This window comes from Squalius cephalus, assembly GCF_949319135.1.
Source record: "Squalius cephalus genome assembly, chromosome: 7".
Classification (NCBI taxonomy): Eukaryota; Metazoa; Chordata; class Actinopteri; order Cypriniformes; family Leuciscidae; genus Squalius; species Squalius cephalus.
The window spans coordinates 19785217-19803976 of NC_137128.1; the positions used below are offsets into that span (position 1 = coordinate 19785217).

The 18760-nt window shown below is 37.1% G+C and overlaps 2 protein-coding genes across 2 annotated transcripts in view; one reads left to right on the plus strand and one right to left on the minus strand.

Annotated features, from left to right (window-relative positions):
- scp2a (sterol carrier protein 2a) lies at nt 1-17602 on the plus strand. Its single transcript, XM_079875202.1, has 16 exons — nt 1-133; nt 1007-1061; nt 1138-1209; nt 2055-2186; nt 2603-2667; nt 2739-2865; nt 2950-3013; nt 3127-3213; nt 4184-4334; nt 6037-6184; nt 6290-6397; nt 11587-11740; nt 12817-12913; nt 13319-13448; nt 14190-14269; nt 16902-17602. Exons 1-16 carry the CDS (start codon nt 83-85, stop codon nt 16995-16997), a joined length of 1617 nt encoding a protein of 538 aa, XP_079731328.1. The 5' UTR covers nt 1-82; the 3' UTR covers nt 16998-17602.
- Nucleotides 17592-18760, minus strand: part of slc1a7a (solute carrier family 1 member 7a) — a 26926-nt gene continuing 25757 nt past the window's right edge. The window contains exon 12 of the mRNA XM_079875200.1: nt 17592-18381. The gene's annotated coding sequence lies outside the window, so the exon portion shown is untranslated. The remainder of the gene's footprint in view (nt 18382-18760) is intronic.

An 18760-nucleotide genomic window follows, 5' to 3' on the forward strand; every position in this document is an offset into this window, starting at 1 on the left:
GTGTATTAACCAGCTGCTTGCTGTTAGTTAGGCTGCATGCTGTAGTGAAGTCCAGTTGAGCTGTCACAACGCAAACCTGAAGATGGCTACAGCAAGAAACAGGGTTTTTGTTATCGGGGTGGGAATGACAAAGGTAAACACATCTGACTGGCCTTATATTAGCGATCTGTTATTGTCTGGTTTGCTTTTGTAATGCTGCTCTTACTGATTGATCATCATACTGTGGTAAAGTTACAGGCAAGTCCTGTTGGAGTTTTATAAAAAAGTATAAAGGTATTTGATATCTTATTTTTTCGCCGAATATCGTGTTTGATTAAACTATTACAGTTAGCATGGTGTTTGGTTAGTAGCTGTACAGTAACTAGCCTTATTGCTAAAGGCATATTACATAGTGTGGAGGTTTAGTGCTCAAAATAAGTGTTTTATCTCCATTAAAAAAAGATTTAACGTTATGCAAAGTTTCTTATCAGAGATTCACTGCGCGTGTGTGACTCTGATCTTTGTTTGTTGAGTAACTGTAGCACTAAGTGTCCTTTAGACTTTCACAGAAACGCAAAGAGGATAATCTGTAGATATGACCCTGAATTATATGTGTCAAGGGTTACTGTGCAGAATGACAATGAACGTGCTTTACGCAATCATGTGAAATCTCTGCTCAACGTTACATACGGTCGTTGTATCAAAGTAACATTGATAGAAATATGATTATTATTATTATTGCGGCCCCTAGTGACGCGGAAGTATGAATTCAGTGGTGGTAGTTTTTTTTTTTTTTTTTTGCAACTTTTTCCATTTAATCAACCATAATTATTTGTATATCACATCCCTTCATAAATAATGATTAAAAATAATAATGAATGATTTTTAATAATAAGTATAATACGTTTTATTAGGTTTGAATTGTCCCAATAATACAGAATATGCACTATTTAAATTCCAGGCAACTATTTAAACTACATAGCTTCAAAGTGTCATATTTCAAAGACACTTTTGTCCTGTTTTTCAGTTTGAAAAGCCGGGTGCGAGAGACATCGATTACCCAGATATGGCCAAAGAAGCAGGTGCAGTTGATGAAGCTCGTTGTACAGTAGAACTTTGAATGTTTTGTGTTCTTGAATCATTTCTGTTGTGGCACAGGGGAGAGAGCGCTGAAGGATGCTGGAATAAACTACACTGCCATCCAGCAAGCATGTGTAGGCTACGTGTATGGTATGTCATTTTTAAGTCAGTAATAGATATTGTATATTTCTATAATGTCAACATGGTTTTAAAGGGATAGTTCACCCAAAAAGGAAAATTCTGCCATTAATTACTCACCCTCATGTTTTGTTCCAAACCTGTAAGACTTTCGTTCATTTTCGGAACACACAAGAATGAACCTCATTGGTTCTTGCAGAAGCTCAAACGTGCTGCGTAACACGAGAATGAACCTCATTGGTTCTTGCGGAAGCTCAAACGTGCTGCGTAACACGTGAATGAGCCTCATTGGTCCTTGCTGAAGCTCAAACGTGCTGCGTAACACGTGAATGAGCCTCATTGGTCCTTGCTGAAGCTCAAACGTGCTGCATAACACGAGAATGAACCTCATTGGTTCTTGATGAAGCTCAAACGTGTTGCGTAACACGAGAATGAACCTCATTGGTTCTTGCACATCAAGCAAAGATGCTTGAGCTTGTGTTGTGTTGTGTTGATGAATGTTTATATGTGAATAAAAGCTTAAATTAAATTGGTTCATCATATATACAGTGATCATGTCTTGGACTAAATTTGGACTAAAACGCTCAATTCATATGGATTAGTTTTATGATCTCTTTAGGAATTTTTTAAGCGTCAAAGTGGTAGTTGTGTAGCTGTCAATGGAGGGACAGAAATCTCTCAGATTTCATCAAAAAAGTCTTAATTTGTGTTCCAAGATGAACAAAAGTCTTAGGGGTTTGGAATGACATGAGGGTGAGTAAATAATGAAAGAATTTTTGTGTGAACTAACTTTTTAATGCCTTACACGTTATCTGATATCAGTGTTGGATTGATGTGGGTTTTCTGTATTTCTCCAGGTGACTCGACATGTGGCCAAAGGGCTATTTATCACAGTCTGGGTCTGTCAGGGATCCCAATAATTAATGTCAACAATAACTGCTCGACCGGCTCCACAGCGCTGTTTATGGCCCGTCAGCTCGTTCAGGGAGGTGAGATATTCATCATAGCGCCTGCCTATACTGTACTATACTAAGAGTTCAATAATTATTTTTAATATGAAATTTCATGGTTGATAATGTCAATTTTGATACCACAACAAATGCTATGAAATTAAACATACACTTTTTTTTTTAATAGTAATATTTTGAATGTTTAGTTTTTTTTTTTTTTTTTTTTTAGTTTTGGGTTTGGTGCTTTTGAAAAAGTCTTCAACTCAACAAAGCTGCATTTATTTGATGAAAAATACAGTGAAACTGTAATATTGTGAAATATTGTTACAATTTAATATCACTGTTTCCATTTCAATAGCCTTCCAGCCAAAACTTTGGAATATTAAACATTTTTTAAATTCTCTTTTGCTCATCAAGACTGCATTTATCTGATCCACATAAAATCTTGCACTCAGGTTTGGCTGATTGTGTTCTTGCCTTGGGCTTTGAGAAGATGGAAAGAGGTTCACTATCCTCAAAGGTACAGTACAGCTCACAGCTCTTTTTTAATAGCAGTGATGAAGCGTCCCATATCATCTCATGGGTTTGCAGTACATGGACAGAACCAATCCTATGGACAAGCACATGGAGGTGATGATCAACCGTTATGGGATGGCGGCAGCACCAGCTGCGCCTCAGATGTTCGGCAACGCTGGTAGAGAACACATGGAGAAGTACGGTAAGATGTGGGTGTTATGTGGACTTTAGATTGATCCAGGAAACTGCAGTCTGGTTTGTAACAGAAGCTGTCTGTCATCTCTAGGCACAAAACCGGAGCATTTTGCTAAAATCGCTTGGAAGAACCACAAGCATTCAACCAATAATCCGTAAGCTTTAACGACAGCTTGTTATAAAGAAAATACTATGCAATAATTCCTTACCTTATCCCAGATAGCAAAAGACTTCTGTTCTCTTTCTTCTCCTCCACGTTCACTCTCAGATACTCTCAGTTTCGGGATGAATATAGTCTGGAGCAGGTCATTAACTCCAGGAAGGTCTTTGAGTTCCTCACACTCTTGCAGTGTTGGTAAGTTGAGAGCCGTGGCGATTGAATGTTTGAATATCCACAGAAGCAATGCGATAATCAGTATTCAAGCTCAGTTAAGCTCAATAGACAACACTTGGAGCATGTTAGTGTTTACCACAAAAATAATTTCTACTGTTTGTCTTTTTCTTTGAAAGTGAAGCACTTCAATGAAAGTGAATCTAAAAGCTTTAAAATACATGCTGTTTCAACAGTATAGCCACAAGACATGCAGTCTGTGTGTTTATTGGTGGTTATTGAAGGTATAAAGTTCCAGATTTAATTAGTTAGTTTGGTCTTTCCTACTGTTCAGTGACTGTCTTTCCTTTGGCTCATGGGAGATGTGGTGGCTATTAAAATTGAGTTAAAAGTTGATTTGCTTCTCCAGTTGGTTGATCGGTTTTGCATCTGGCATTTTGACAACAAGCAAATGCTTTTTTAGAATACAATTTAAAATGTGCTTTTAAAATTCTATAGTAATGTACTATATTATTGTTTTACATTTGAAATTATTGTTTCTACATATTAAAATGACTATAATTGAACTAAATATTTCTATTTTTCAATTTATAATGATTTAATTGATTATTTTATCATTTTATTTATCTACATTTTAAAATATGAATTGAATAAAGTTTTGAATATTTATTAAATAATTATTAAATTGATAACTTAATCCTTATCCATTTCATTCAAGTGTCACTCATCCATACAATTTTGCCTTTTTTTCTGTAGTAACCTACAGTATATAATACCACAGATGCTGTTGGTTGAGCTTAATATATGTACTGAACCCAGTTCAAACAAATTTTCTGTTTTATTTTTTATTTAATTTTATTTAATAAATATTATTTTACATGTCAAAAAAATATTTTTATTGTTTTACTACAATACAGTAACTTGTTACAAATGGTGGTTCCATCATCCTGTTCAACAGAAGCAGATGTTTATATCGTCTCTTATTTCCCCGTAGCCCGACGTCAGATGGAGCAGGAGCAGCAGTGCTGGCCAGTGAGAAGTTTGTGAGGAGGAACGGATTGGAGAAAAAGGCTGTCGAGATCATAGCTCAGGAAATGATCACAGACCTCACCACTACCTTTGAGGAAAACAGCTGTATAAAAATGGTAAGAGTAGCTGATGCTGGCATCTTGTTGAGCAGCACTCAACCTCCAAAACACAACTAAAGCTTCACTAATAAACCTTTTAAAGTCAGGACTTAAGTTTTTCCTTAAAAGGATAGTCTACCCCGCAATGAAAATTTGGTCATCGTTTATTCACCCTTATGTCAGTCCAAACCTGTATGACTTACTTTCTTCTGTATATAAAGAAGATATTTTGAAGAATGTTGGTAATGTTTAATGAATGTTTTGCTTTCTGTTGACATACATTATATGGACAAAAGAATACAATGTAAGTCATTGGGAACTGAAACTGTTTGGTTACCAACATTCTTAAAGATCTCCTTTTGTGTTCAGTGCAAGAAATAAATTAATACAGGTTTTGAACAACATGAGGGTGAGTAAATGATGACAGAATTTTCATTTTAGGGTGAAATATCCCTTTAAAGTGCCCTAATGTTCTAAAACAGTGAAATTAAAAGATCAAATTCAGTATACACCTTATTGATGATGCACACTATGTATAGGCGAGCAGAGCCCTAAATAGTTAAAGGACAAGTTCGGTATTTTACACTTAAAGCCCTGTTTACAGATCGTTTCTGATGAAATACAACGGTTAAGATTAAATTTTGGACAAATGCTGCTGTCCCGAGAATTTTAGGTTTCTTTCGCTTTCCCCCCCACCAGTAGACTGGGTGTATAGGTGCACTCGAACACTCCTTCCTAAAACACATTAAACTTTCGTTTACAAAAACGTGAAACTCACCGAGTGGTCAGGGGTATTCACTGATATGCTCACACAAAAATCGCTGCAAAAGATGCCTAAGTGTTTTCTTTATAATGGTTTTCTATGCAAAAACAGCCATGTGGGCGTTCCAATAAGGTTGTGACGTCACGTGAAAACGTCTAGGTTACTAATGTAACCCCTGTTCCCTGAAGGAGGGAACGGAGACACTATGTCAGAAGTAAACTGATGAATTGGGATCTCGCCTGAGAGCCCAGTCACTTTTGAGTGATAACAAAACACGATCGCTGCAAACCAATTTTGGGGTTCAGCGCATTCGAATATGCGTTTCCGCATAAACATCTTGAGCGGAAGCTTGTGCAGTAACCTTTCTCTTTTCTTGGGTACGATGAAGTAAGGGCTGTAAAACCCTTAAGTCATGTTGACTGGAGGGACCAGCTCTATCGCGTCCTTCGCCCGTGGGACTGCGATCTCCAGGACAGGGGCATCTTTGTACACCACTGAGGTGAAGCGTACGAGAATCTGATTGCCCGAGTGAGCCAGTGAGACCTGCTGAGGAGCTCTTAGCCAGGCCCCCAGACAGTGTGCAAATGGGACCCCGTGTATTAACCGAAGTAGCTCTCTGCTGGGCAGAGAGACTAGAGAGGGATATAGCAGAGGACACTCCACCTCTTTCGAGGAACTCGAGTCTCGATCTCAGCATCACGATGGTCATCTTCCCACAGTGGGTACATGACTCATCCAGGAACGCCACCTCAGCGTGCTTACGGCCCAGACACGTGAGGCAGCGATCGTGACTGATCTCACTCTGCAATGTTCATTGACTTCATTTAAAGGTGATTTGGGCTCTCAGGCGAGATCCCAATTCGTCAGTTCACTTCTGACGTAACGCTGAACGTGAGACAACTATGAATTGTCTTATCTCTAATGCAATGTGTTTTTTTCCCCCTCTGTCCACTATAGGTTGGCTATGACATGACCCACCTTGCAGCTAAGAAGTGCTTTGAGACCTCCGGTCTGAAAGCTTCAGATGTTGACGTCATCGAGCTACATGACTGCTTCTCTGCCAACGAGCTCATCACGTATGAAGCTCTGGGACTGTGTCCAGAGGGTGAGATGGACGGCTTCACAAGCACTCTTTTCTTGCATCTATTTTTAAAAACAGAAGTTTAGATTAGCAGCGTGTTGACGATATGATCTGTTTTCTGATTTGTAGGGAAAGCTGGTGAGCTTATTGATCGGGGTGATAATACATATGGTGGCAAGTGGGTGATAAACCCCAGTGGAGGACTCATCTCAAAAGGACACCCGCTTGGAGCTACAGGTATGGTTACCCTAACACACCTGATGCCATTAAAGGAATAGTTCACACAAAAATGTACAATTAGACATCATTTCACTTACCATCATGTCACTCCAGATCTGTTTAAATTGGATTCTGCTGTGAAACACAAAAGGAGAAGTTTAGCACAGTGTTCATGCTAGGGCTGCACAATCAATTGAATTTCGAATCGCAATGATGATTATGGATGCCACGATTACGTAATCATTCAAACCCGCAATTACGAAAAAAAGTCCACTTTCATTATTCTGCGTGATTAAGAGGTGTGTTTAGAGCATGTTACGTTGTGAGAGGTGAATCAAAAACTGACTTTCCTGTCCTGTCAGCCATTTACTGTGCTAGTAGAGCGCACTCTTCAATTGCACACGAATATTCGGTTTTGGACGAAACTGTTTTGGAGGTGCAAAATCATTGACCAAAACGCTGACATTTAATAAGTGCTTCTCCGATGACGCATTTTGACTGTGTTAGTGTCTATTTTGTGCACATTACGTGGATAAGCTACAACTGGTAAACATGTCAGCTGTGTTAATGCTAGGGCTGTATTGACAATATTGATTTCATCTATGCACTATATTATATATTCTGTAACAATTTACAATAAGTTCTCATTTGTTAGTATTAGTAAATGTATGAACTACCATGAACAAACAATGAGCAATACATTTGTTACAATATTTATTAAACTTTGTTAATGTTAGTTAATAAAAATGCAGTCGTTCATTTTTTTAACTAATGTTAATAAATGCAACTTTTGATTTTAATAATGTATGAGTAAATGTTGAAATTAACATCAATAACATAACATAAATGCTGTAGATGTATTGTTCATTCTTAGTTCATGTTAACTAAAGTAGTTAACTAATTTAAACTAATGAAACCTTATTGTAAAGTATTACCATATATTTTACTTGTTAATTATTTAATGTATGTTTAAATAAATCTATCATGAAAACAAGTGTGTATTATAGCCACTGTTTAAATGTTATATATTTCAACAACAAATTGGAGAAGCATAATTATATAATTAAAAAGTTGATATAAAAATGGCCTTGTGTGCCATTTAAATGTTTACAGCTTAGTTTTTATTTGAGTGGTGATTATTAAATAAATGTGATTTATTAATTCAGTTTTTGACTAACTAAAACACTTTCAATTTCGGTAAAACATTATTTTCGGTGCATCGCTATTTTCTGGAGCTTGTCAGTGTCCATGACTGTGGCATTCCACCAGCAGAGGGAGTCACGTCTCTTAACTAGTGAATCAGTGCTAGATTCAAGCAGTACATCACTGCTGCTTCTGGCTTGAGTTGCTCCTAGTGCTTGTCTTCTTAACGTCATCCTTTAAACCATCCAACCATACATACATGCACACATAGTGCCGGGGGGAAACGTTAAACTCACTTGATTTCGTCTTTGGTCCTACATATGTATCCTCTAAATCTTTTCATCATCTTTTTAGTGGTCTCCAATCAAGGGGCGGATCTACCGGGGATCACCCTAAGGAAAATAATTTCCACCCTAGAATTATCCCAGTACTAAATATAAATGAAAGCAGTGTTTCCTGTACTGCTTTTCAGCAATGGCGCTTCAATGTGATGACATTAAAAAAGTGTACCGCAAAATAATGCCAAGAATACATGTCTTTCTAAAGGTTGTGCTGCGCTTGATGAACAAATTACTCCTATGAACTAGTTCTTGGTGACTCAAAAACACACAGCACAAGTGTAGCCCAATTCATGAACAAATTGGCTGTTTTTCCATTTGTTTCTGAATTGGAAAATTACTGCTTTCCAGCTAATTCAGAGGTCCTCTGAGAAAGATATGTCTGGGTTTGCGTATTGTTTGGTGAGCCAATTCCCCAACTGCCCGCTCCACTTTCATCATGTATAATAGACCATTTTGCCATCCGACGAAAATTTTTTATGAAATCAATAAGAAAATCCCGATCAACAGATGATTACTTTCTGGTAATGCAGCAGTTTAGCATATTCATGGAAACGAATGTGAATGTCAGGTCATAAATCCACAGGAACTATGCATGGACGCTTGCTTTTGTGTTGCCACCCCTCATAGTACTAATGCCACCCCCTTGTCACCCTATAAATAATTTTATAATAATTCCTAGATCCGCCCTATGTCCAGTTACAGTGATTTGACAGTTTTTCCTGATCCTCTTGACTCTCAACTTTTCAATGAGGAGTTGGGAGTCACAGGCTTGCACTGGCTGACTGAAAAGGTCTTATTCTAAGTCCCTTATCCTGTAGGGGATAATGAGCAAAAGTGCAAGCAGTTTAACCCATCAGGATAAAATGCTCAGCCTGAGCGTTAACTCACGAGTCAGGACCGATGGATTAAGGTGGGGTGTCATGTCATCGGCCGCCCAGCGCTGCAGGGGGTCTTGACCTAATTTGACAGTGTGAGATCATAGAGTTAAGAAGGTATCCATCGTCATTACTATTAAACATGATCTACTTCCAAAAGAACTACACTGCAATCCACAGAGAAAGACATTGTTATTACGTTAAGCTTTTTGACTTCTTAGTTAAAGTGCCCCTATTATGTTCCTAATTTTGTTTTGGAGGTCTCCTATAAGTGGTTTACATGCGTCCTCATTTCCCAAAGAGTCTGAAATGGTGCTTTCGAAGATTCAGTCTCTATAAACCCCTCCTAACCGAGAGCATACTCTACTCTGATTGGTCTGCTGGCCCTGTCTTTTGTGATTGGTCTTCTCCTTACAGCACGTGTCTGAAATTAAATGGCCATTACCATATCTTAATTTTAGCTATGGAGCCTCCTCGGAGCTTGGAAATACAGTGATATGAACAGTAACGATGGCGTCGGTTTTACCGTATCAATTTGAGCCGAGTTCTTATCCTTTGGAAATGCATGCCAAATTGATTTGCTTTCGCAGCATGTTGATAACACGAACCAAACTTTTCCACGCCTTAGTGTAACCGGTCCTACTCTGCCCGCTCCAAGCGGGATTTGAACTGGGGTATCCTGCGTGGGCGCTAACCATAGACTGTAAAAAAAGATGGACCACGCCCCTTCGCTCTCTTCCATTGATGAGAACTGAAGCCGCCAGTGTCCCGATATGGCGCTGACATATTGGAACTTGAGTCTGCGCAGTAGCGATCTCGGGACCAGACCTGCACAGTAGTGAGCAGGAAGTAAAGCCGCGAAATCATGGCCCCGCCCTCACTCGCCTCAGGGAGAGTGGATTCTGCACACTTTTTAAAAAATTGATTGCAGTACGACAAGAGACTTATTAAAATAAAGTAAATACAATCTCCTCAGTCCTTCGAAGATCCCGAAAAAAATGTCCGTTGGTGCTTCAGTGACTACTTCGCTCGGAGAACCTGTCAATCACAGCTGTCAATCATGACGTTACACCACCGCATCACGTAACTAACTAAAAACCAACTTATTTTTGAAACAAACACTTGAACTTACATCAGCGTGATAAAAACGACAGCAAATGAAAGAAACCACCTTTGGAAAAAGATATTTGAAGTGTAATTTAATTGTTTAGTTGGTCTCGCGTCCCGTTGATTAACACGGGGAGGCGGGGCTTATGACCTATACTAGGACCAGCCACCGGGGGGCGATCCAGACGTTTTGGCTTCACTTTTCAGGGCTTGTGCGGCACGCTTGGCGCTAACAAGGACGCTAAAGACCACAGCGCCTCTTGAGGCCAGGGGTGTGAAGCTTGGTTTATAATCGGCGCGTCCGCACGAGCGAGAAGGTGCGCGGCAAAAATGGCGGCATCGCTGTACGGGCGGTCGTGTGCTTTGAGTGCGCGAGACCCCGTTTCAGGTGGCGGTGTGCACGGCATTTTTTTGCAACTTTACGCGCGGCTCCGCTTCTGAAGATGCACGACTTCGAGGCGAATCTAGCCGAGCATGTACGTCTCATCACACCGGCACCCAGTTTACGCTAAATTAGTTGCTTACGTTGAGCCTGCACTAGCAGAAATAAGCCCTTTTAATGGAAATAAAGGTCCATGTTTAATAATGTTCATGAAACGAAATAAAAATGTTAAGTGTGAGTTCGTTAATTTACTTGTATACATGTTCTCAAAGCCATATATTTTGTTCTAATGCCACAAGTAGTAATCTCGAGGTTTACTGGGTTTTTTGGGCAGGAGCGTGCAGAGTCAGGCGAAAGTATGAACAAGGTTTGAGGTTTACATGCACAGCTCTTACTGGCTTACGTCCGTTACATCAGCCACAACTTCAGTGTTTGGGGGCGGGACAAAGTAGACGTTGTTCGCGGGCAGCCAATGAAGACCATAGACCAGAACACACTGGAATTGCTGACGACTCGTTTCAGGCAGTTCAGAATCGATTCTTTCTTTTAGGAGACAATAACTTTATTTGTAATGCACTTTGAGCTTTGCAGACCTTTTACATTCTCAAAAAACTGTATTACACACGTGGAAGGTAATATTCAAAAAAAGCGTAATAGGGGCACTTTAAAGTAATTACTTAACATAAAAATGCGTGATTTTAGTTTCTAAAAAAAAAAAAGATAAAAGTTATTAACTGGTTAAAAAACATTTTCACTCTGCAACAATAGACCTTAGTTAGGGTAGCAGCGTAGTTCATTTTTATCAGGAATGAAAACGAGATGGTGAGAGAAGGAAATACAGTGTTTTCAATTGAATGTACTGTTTGTAACAAAATGCCAATTGTTCATCTTTAATCTCAGTAGACAAAAACCCCATAATATATATATGTTTTTAAATGACATGTGATCTAGGACCTTGCATGCCATTATAAAAACATCTATCCCTCAGCGGTTTGAAATTCAGTATGGTGTCACCCTAACCAAGATCAGTGCAAACATTTCTATAACCTTTTTTATATATTGCATTTTCTCCAAATATATTTACAGTTTTTGTACAAGAAGCTGAATGCCGATGACAAATCTTCAGAGAGTTTTCATTTAGATTTATTTATTATTTTTATTTACTAGATTTTATTCAATTACATTTTGGACTAAGACCTTCAGGAAAGTTCCTGGTCCATTTTATTCTATTTTTGCAGTGTTTTTATTTATTGAATTATTAGAGGACAGAAAATCAACAGGTCACAGAATAAAGAAGGCAGTTGGCTGTGACATACAGAGCGTGCGGTGGATGAACTCTGGCCTGTTTTCACGGCTCAGGTCTGGCTCAGTGTGCAGAGCTGTGCTGGCAGCTGAGGGGGGAGGCGGGGCCTCGGCAGGTCCCGGGGGCAAAGGTCGCCCTGCAGCACAACATCGGTCTTGGTGGAGCAGTGGTGGTCACTCTCTACAGGATGGGCTTCCCTCAAGAAACAAGGTATGTTCAAAACTAACACGTCTTTTAACAAGCATTGAGTATCTGGCCCAGATATAGCCAGCTCGCCCATATGATCTATATATTCATAATTCTGTTTTTCTAATTACTTTCCAAAATCCCAAATTATATTTGTATTTATAGACCACTATTTAAAAATGTTGGGTTTGATTGGCTCAAGGCTGCATTTATTGTATCAAAAATACAGTAAAACTGTTATATCGTCAAATATTATTACAATTAAAAAGAATTGTTTTCTATTTTATTTTATTTTAAAACATAATTTATTCCTGTGATGAAAAAGCTGAGTTTTCAGCAGCCGTTACTCCAGTCTTCAGTGTCTTCACTTCAATATGCTCATTTGGTGTTCAAGTAACATTTCTTTTTATTACTAATGTTGAAATCTGTTCAAGCATGATATATTTGTTTTCAGAATACTTGATGAAATAGAAAGTTAAAAAACAGCATTTATTTGAACCATAAATATTTTGTAAAATCTTAAATGTCTTTACTGTCACTTTTGATCAATTTAATGCATCCTTACTGAATAAAAGTATTAATTTCTTTCGTCTTACTAACCCATGGTAGTGTACATTTTATTTAGGATTTCATTTATTAATTTTAATATGTTTATATGTATATATCTTTGGTTTCCTTGCAAAATATCAGTGTTTGTTGAAGTTTATCCATTATCATGTATTCATGGCCTTTAGTTATATAGGAAAATTTACACCAAAAAAAAAAAAATCAACAGTTCAATTAGCTTTTGAAGGTCTAGGCTTGTACGATTCAGCTCTATTACATGTTTGTTTAAGCATACAGAAGGTGGGTACAAAATCCAAGGTACAAAAGATTATATTTCTCCTACATAAGTACATATGAGTCTATATGAGTATATATGTGAAGTTTTAAGTTATTATAGTATTCAATAAGTGATTTTTTTCTCTCTCCATGTAATATTGTCAAATATCACACTTTGTTAAATGCTGTAGTTCTTTTATATACATTAGAACTAGACTTTTGGACTTGGTGCACACCATATATGAGCAGTGGTGACCTTGCGATCTAAACTTTCCCAGCTCTCGGATCGCTGCAGTTCAAACCAGCGCTTCCAGTGCCCTCGAGGGCTTCAAAGCTCACTCCGTCTTTAAGGAGATCGAGAAGAAGCTACACGAGGTAATTCATCAGGAATGAAGATCTCACCAATTATACCATGCAAATAATACTTTTAAATTAAATAATTAAATAATTTGTACCAGTGTAAGATTAAAAATGACTTCACTTACAGTGTTACAGTTTAACAATTTTATTTAAAAAGTCATTTGAGCTGTGATTTAGACATCCTCCAGGAATATCATTCTTTCCAGTAAAAGAGCCACAAGGCATTGTTCATTGTTGTCTATCTGCGTGTCATTTTATTTTGTCAAGAATATTTATATCGCAATTTCAGTTATTTTTGTGACATTGTTATTTAGCTTGATTCATGAGCCAATTTCTGACATTATTTTCTCACTATTAAAGCAAATTGAAAACAATCCAATTTGCTACAGAATTATAAAATGGTGTCATTTTTTTTAACAGGAGGGCGAGGCGTTTGTAAAGAAAATTGGAGCTGTTTTTGCCTTCAAAGTGAAGGATGGTCCAGGTGGAAGTGAAGCATTATGGGTTGTGGACGTAAAAAATGGCAAAGGCTCGGTGACCAACGATGCAGGTGTGTTCAGATTTTTTGTCCACCTCATTGTCTATTCAGAAAATGCATTTTTATATAAAAAACCTACATAGTGAAAGCATATTATTTCAAATTTCTATAAAAACAAACTTTAAAAGTTTAGGGTCAGGAAGATTTTTTATTTAGTTATTTAGCAAGGATGGATTAAATTGATCACGAGTGAGTTAAGGCATTTATAATTTTACAAAAGATTTCTTTATAAAAAGTAAATGCTGTTCTTTTCGACTTTCCAATTATCAAAGGTACATGTTGTACATCACAGTTTTTGCAAAAATATCTGTTTTCAACTAATAAATGTTTCTTGAGCAGCAAATCATCATATCAGAGTAATTTCTGAAGGATCATGTGATAATGAAGACTGGAGAAATGATTATTTTGCATTACAGGAATAAATTATGTTCTTAAATACAGTTATTAACAGTTAACAGTTATTTTAGATTTTAATAATATTTCATGTTTTTACTGTATTTTTGATCAAATAAATGTAACCTTGGTGAGCAGAAGAGACTTCTTTCAAAAACATAAAAAAAATCTTACCGATCACAAACTATCAAATGGAATAGACATCTTAGTTGGGACATGCAAATTCTAATAAAAACACCAGAAGCAGCAAAAAAATATATAGATATTTTTTTGTAAATAGTCTTTTTCTTTACACACCAAGCAGTCATTTGATAGATTGAGCTCTATTTTTCCAAACAGTCTGATTTACTTTCCACACAGGTAAGACGGCTGACTGCACCATCTCTATGGCCGACTCAGATCTGCTCAATTTGATGACGGGGCAAATGAATCCACAAACGGTACGTTTTAATGATGTTTTATTCTTAGTGGTCTGTTGAAATCTTGCGCTTTTGTTTCATTAAGAAAAAGAGCATTGCATCTGTTCTGATAAGCTGCTGTGTGGTCAGTTGGTCAGTGTTAGTTTAAGGGCTAAATAAGGTTTGTGAGCGTCTTGGGACGGAGCCAGCGTTTCCTGGATTAGTCCCTCTTAAACCTTGTTCCATGACCCACAGACACACTGACCATTCGTCTGGCCCGCTAATTTAGGCTTCTCAATGCATACGGCCAACACAACATTTATAATCTGTTACACCAATACTGACAATTTACGTCTAAATAATCTGACTTATGTCTAAATGATCTGTTTTTATGCCTAGTGGATGATAAAAGAGCCAAATAAATCCCATAGACCTACTTTTAAGGATGAACCCGAACCATATCTAGAGATCGGAACATCTTGGGGGTGTTTTTTTTTTCTTCATTCAATTAGATTCCGATTCACAAGCTCTTTATTCAAATTTATTCAGATTCATTTGGTTATGATGTCCATTTTGCTTCAATTTGAAAGATATTCTCTGTCAACTAATGCTGTAAATTATAGTTAAACCTTAGAACATTTTGAAAATATTTTTTTATAATAATTTGTTTGTGAATCAGACTACTTCGATTGCGCTGTGTGTTTTTGATTCCTTAAAAGAACCGGTTCATAAGAGTAATTTGTTCATGAATCGGGCTACTCAATGTATGTTTTTGATCTGTTAAAAATAACTGATTTATGAGAGTCATTTCATTGTAAATCAGACCACACTGATCACTTTTTTTTTTGATTTGTTTAAAAGAACTGGAGTCATTTGTTCGTGAATCGGATTGCGCTGTATGTTTTTGTATGCAGCCCGAAAGGTATTTTCTTGCCAATATTTTTTGCGGTGTGCTTTTTTTTTTTTTAGCTTATGTTCAATTTGGCCTGTAAACTTAAAATATGACTTAAAATTTGGCTGTGGGGTTGTAAATTCAGCATCCACTGCTGAGAAGTGGTGCAAGAAACACTGGCATATAGAGTGAAATATCATTGATATCCAGATATCCTTCAAATGATCATCAATCTAGTTTTAAAACCTATTCAATGTTCATTTTTAATCAAAAGTTGTGTCTTTAATGTAGCCTTTCTGATTAGTCTGATATCAGAGATGACCTTTAACCTGTAATGTGCAGTCCATAAAAGTGAACTAATCTCTATGGAAAAAGATTAACATGGAGTCACTTTGACTTTGATTTGACCTGGCTTTAGCTATCACAGTATTATGTTGCAGATTTATTTAAAAAAATGTCCTGTTGCGTGTCCAAACATCTCTTTTGACATAAACATACACAATAAAATACTCAAAGCCTCCTGACACAGAATGTTGACACTGGAAATCTTTTACGCAATTCCAAATTAGGCTAATGGCGTCTAATGTTTCCGGAAAATAGATTGTTTTCATAAGTCCTTTGAAATGTTTGCACCCTGTGATTCACACCCATCTGTGTTGACTCTATCATGTCTGTCCATCTGTGGAACTGCATCAGGCATCAGATGGTTGGACAGAAGCTTCATCTAAAAATTAGCCACTCTATTTACGGTAATCCTCCATAAAGGGAATCGTTTTCAGTTTAATCCGAAATAGAAAAGCTGAACCATTTAGAGCTCAAATCCATCATGCTCATCATGACATGGAGAAACGGTCAAATGTAGAAAAAGTCAGATGAAACGTTGGGGGAGCAGTGATAAAATAAACTTTCATTTTTATTATTTGTTATAATGAGAATAATTTTAAATAATATATTACAATAAAATATTTTAGATTTATATATATACAGAGAATACAAATGAAACATTGGAAAGTGTTACTGTTTTTTTAAATGTCTATAGTTTTTATTTTATTTCAATTTTAGTTTTAGTTGACAAATGAAAATGGCAGATGTTGCACTGAGCACTAGCTGACTAACCATGGCTCTGTTCACATCTGGTATTAAGAAGCCTTTTGGTCCATTGGATCACAAGTGGACGACAGGTGTAAACAAGGTCTAAAACGTTTTGAGCTCGTCCACTTTCGACCACTTCCAGAGGTAGTTGAAAACACAGTCGACCCGATTGCTTTCAGTGTTGGTCGAATGTGTTCGAACAGCCACAAAAGGCCATCTACTTTCCGTCTACTGACTTCTGCGTAACCATTATGGGAAACGCGCCAAACAGACGGGGCATAAAATTGTTTGGTTTGAAGATGAAAAATGTACCAAGCACAATGTTCTCTCACAATTCCTGATTTCTAACGCACACTCCGTATGTTTTGACATTGTCTCCGTTCGCGTTCATTCGTCCATTAGATGAGAATATCTGAAGGAAAAAAAACACACATTTACACACCCATACCAACCCACAACTTATTCACCTAACCCGAACCCTAGCAGTCTAATACTCTAATGAGAGTCAGTTGACATGTAGTTGCAAAGTTAAAGTTTGTAGAGTGTCTAAAGTGGACAATCAAAATTAAGTGTAACCTTTATTTTAATTTAACGTTTATTTCATGTAACAAAAATGTTTTGGTTGTTCTGGTTTTAATAACCCTTATTTGTAAAGCCCTAATTTGTTAATCTTGCACTCTTTATTTAAAGGCATTTTTCCAAGGAAAACTAAAGATAACTGGAAATATGGGAATGGCCATGAAACTTCAAAACCTTCAGCTGACAGCTGGAAAAGCCAAACTGTGAAATCACGTCTCTTGAACAGGAAAAGTGCCACAAATTCATCCAAATGTGTGGAGAGGTGCTAAAATAGTTAATTTCTAAAAAAAATAACGTTTGCTAAAATTGTTTTTTTGTGTAATGTTCCACTATAATAATGGGTCTGTTTGCAATAAAGCATACTGTATGTTAGTAACATTTCAAGCAAAGCATGTCAAAAATGATCCTGTACAATGAGTAAAGCTTATTTGGATGAAGACTGATAATGTTGCTGTTGTAAATCATAATAATCTTTGGCAACCACAAGAGTGATAATAGTACAACTCAGGTAGAACTAACAAGAACTATTCGAATCTTGCAGATTTACCTCTTTTCCCCCTGAATTTTATAGCATCGCTTGCATTATATGTGCATCTAATTGACTAATATCAGTTTAATAGGTGGAATTCTGCGAAGACTTATTTGGGACCTTCACATCTACTTTTTAGTGTCAATTCAGTTAAAATACAAGTAGAGAGTCACAGACCTTGATTCTTCAAAGGTATATTATAAATTTTAAAGCATTTTGTATAATTGTATATTAATCAAGTTTGTAAAAAAGACACATTTCTAATAAATATTCAATTTACTTCAAAACATGCTGTCATTTTATTATGTTTATAATACAAAAATGTAATACAATACAGGTCCATCCATTGACCATCTATCGCTGCGTTGATCGAGTAATAGCTTTTCATTGTCACTTGCCACAACTAAAACGTGGCCAATTTCATTCATCCAGGTCATTCTTGGATGGCAAGCAGTGTTCATTTGCTTACAAGTGCACTTTATTTTCCGTAAGTTGAAGAAGATTCATTACTCACCTGCTGGACTTTCTTCTCAGAACAGTTTGACCTACAACTGCTTCTCTAAAACTTTTCACCCCCTTATGGATTCATCCTTCATCCGTTCGCGTGTTTATTTCTACATTAGTCTTGACTGCATCAACTCTACCCTCTACAACTCTACAACTCGACCCTACATAACCACCATTTGTTTAGAAGGAACAATAGGTGTTTTTTTCCCTTTTCCTCTAGTTTTGTCACTTCTTCACCCACGACTTTGAAGATGTAATTGCAAATTTGTTAGTTTCAAAGTATGTGGATGGTAATTTGTCTACTATTCTGTTCTTTTCTGTTCTTAAACCCGAGTAAAGCGGATTAGTTAAGCTCATCAGTAAATCGAACACAGTCTGAGTCTCTGAGCATGAAAATCTCCATGGTAGAACAAGAAGCATTACCCTTTTTTTACAGATTACCCATTACCCAGTTTGTGAGTCCTGCAATGTAACGGCCCAATGGCAGCTTTGTTTCCTGCAGGGTTTCAGCTCGTCCATGTGGCCACGCAAACCTCTTTCCCTCCACCTTATAGTCTAGATGGGATGTACCCAAAAAGTGAAAGTGAGGAGCATTTATGGGTACAAGTCGGGAACCGGCCTACTTTACATATTTCAAGGGTGCTGAATCCAAAAAAACTGGTACCCAAGCAAAATTTTGAGTTTTTGACCTTCTAATTTGCATATCAAAATGGCCGCCAAATTGCCTATCTTGCTCAGTCGTTGGACCATTTTCCCCTAGTTTTTTTGTAAGTAGGCAATCAAGATGAGGAAATTAAGTTTCTAGATCGATAGTCAAGGGTCAGAGCAAAGATATAATGGAGGCTCACTGCCTTTTTTATGTATATATATATATATATGCAAAATACCAACTTTTAAGGTGAAATTAAGCATTATTTGTGTCATTTTTTAAGGC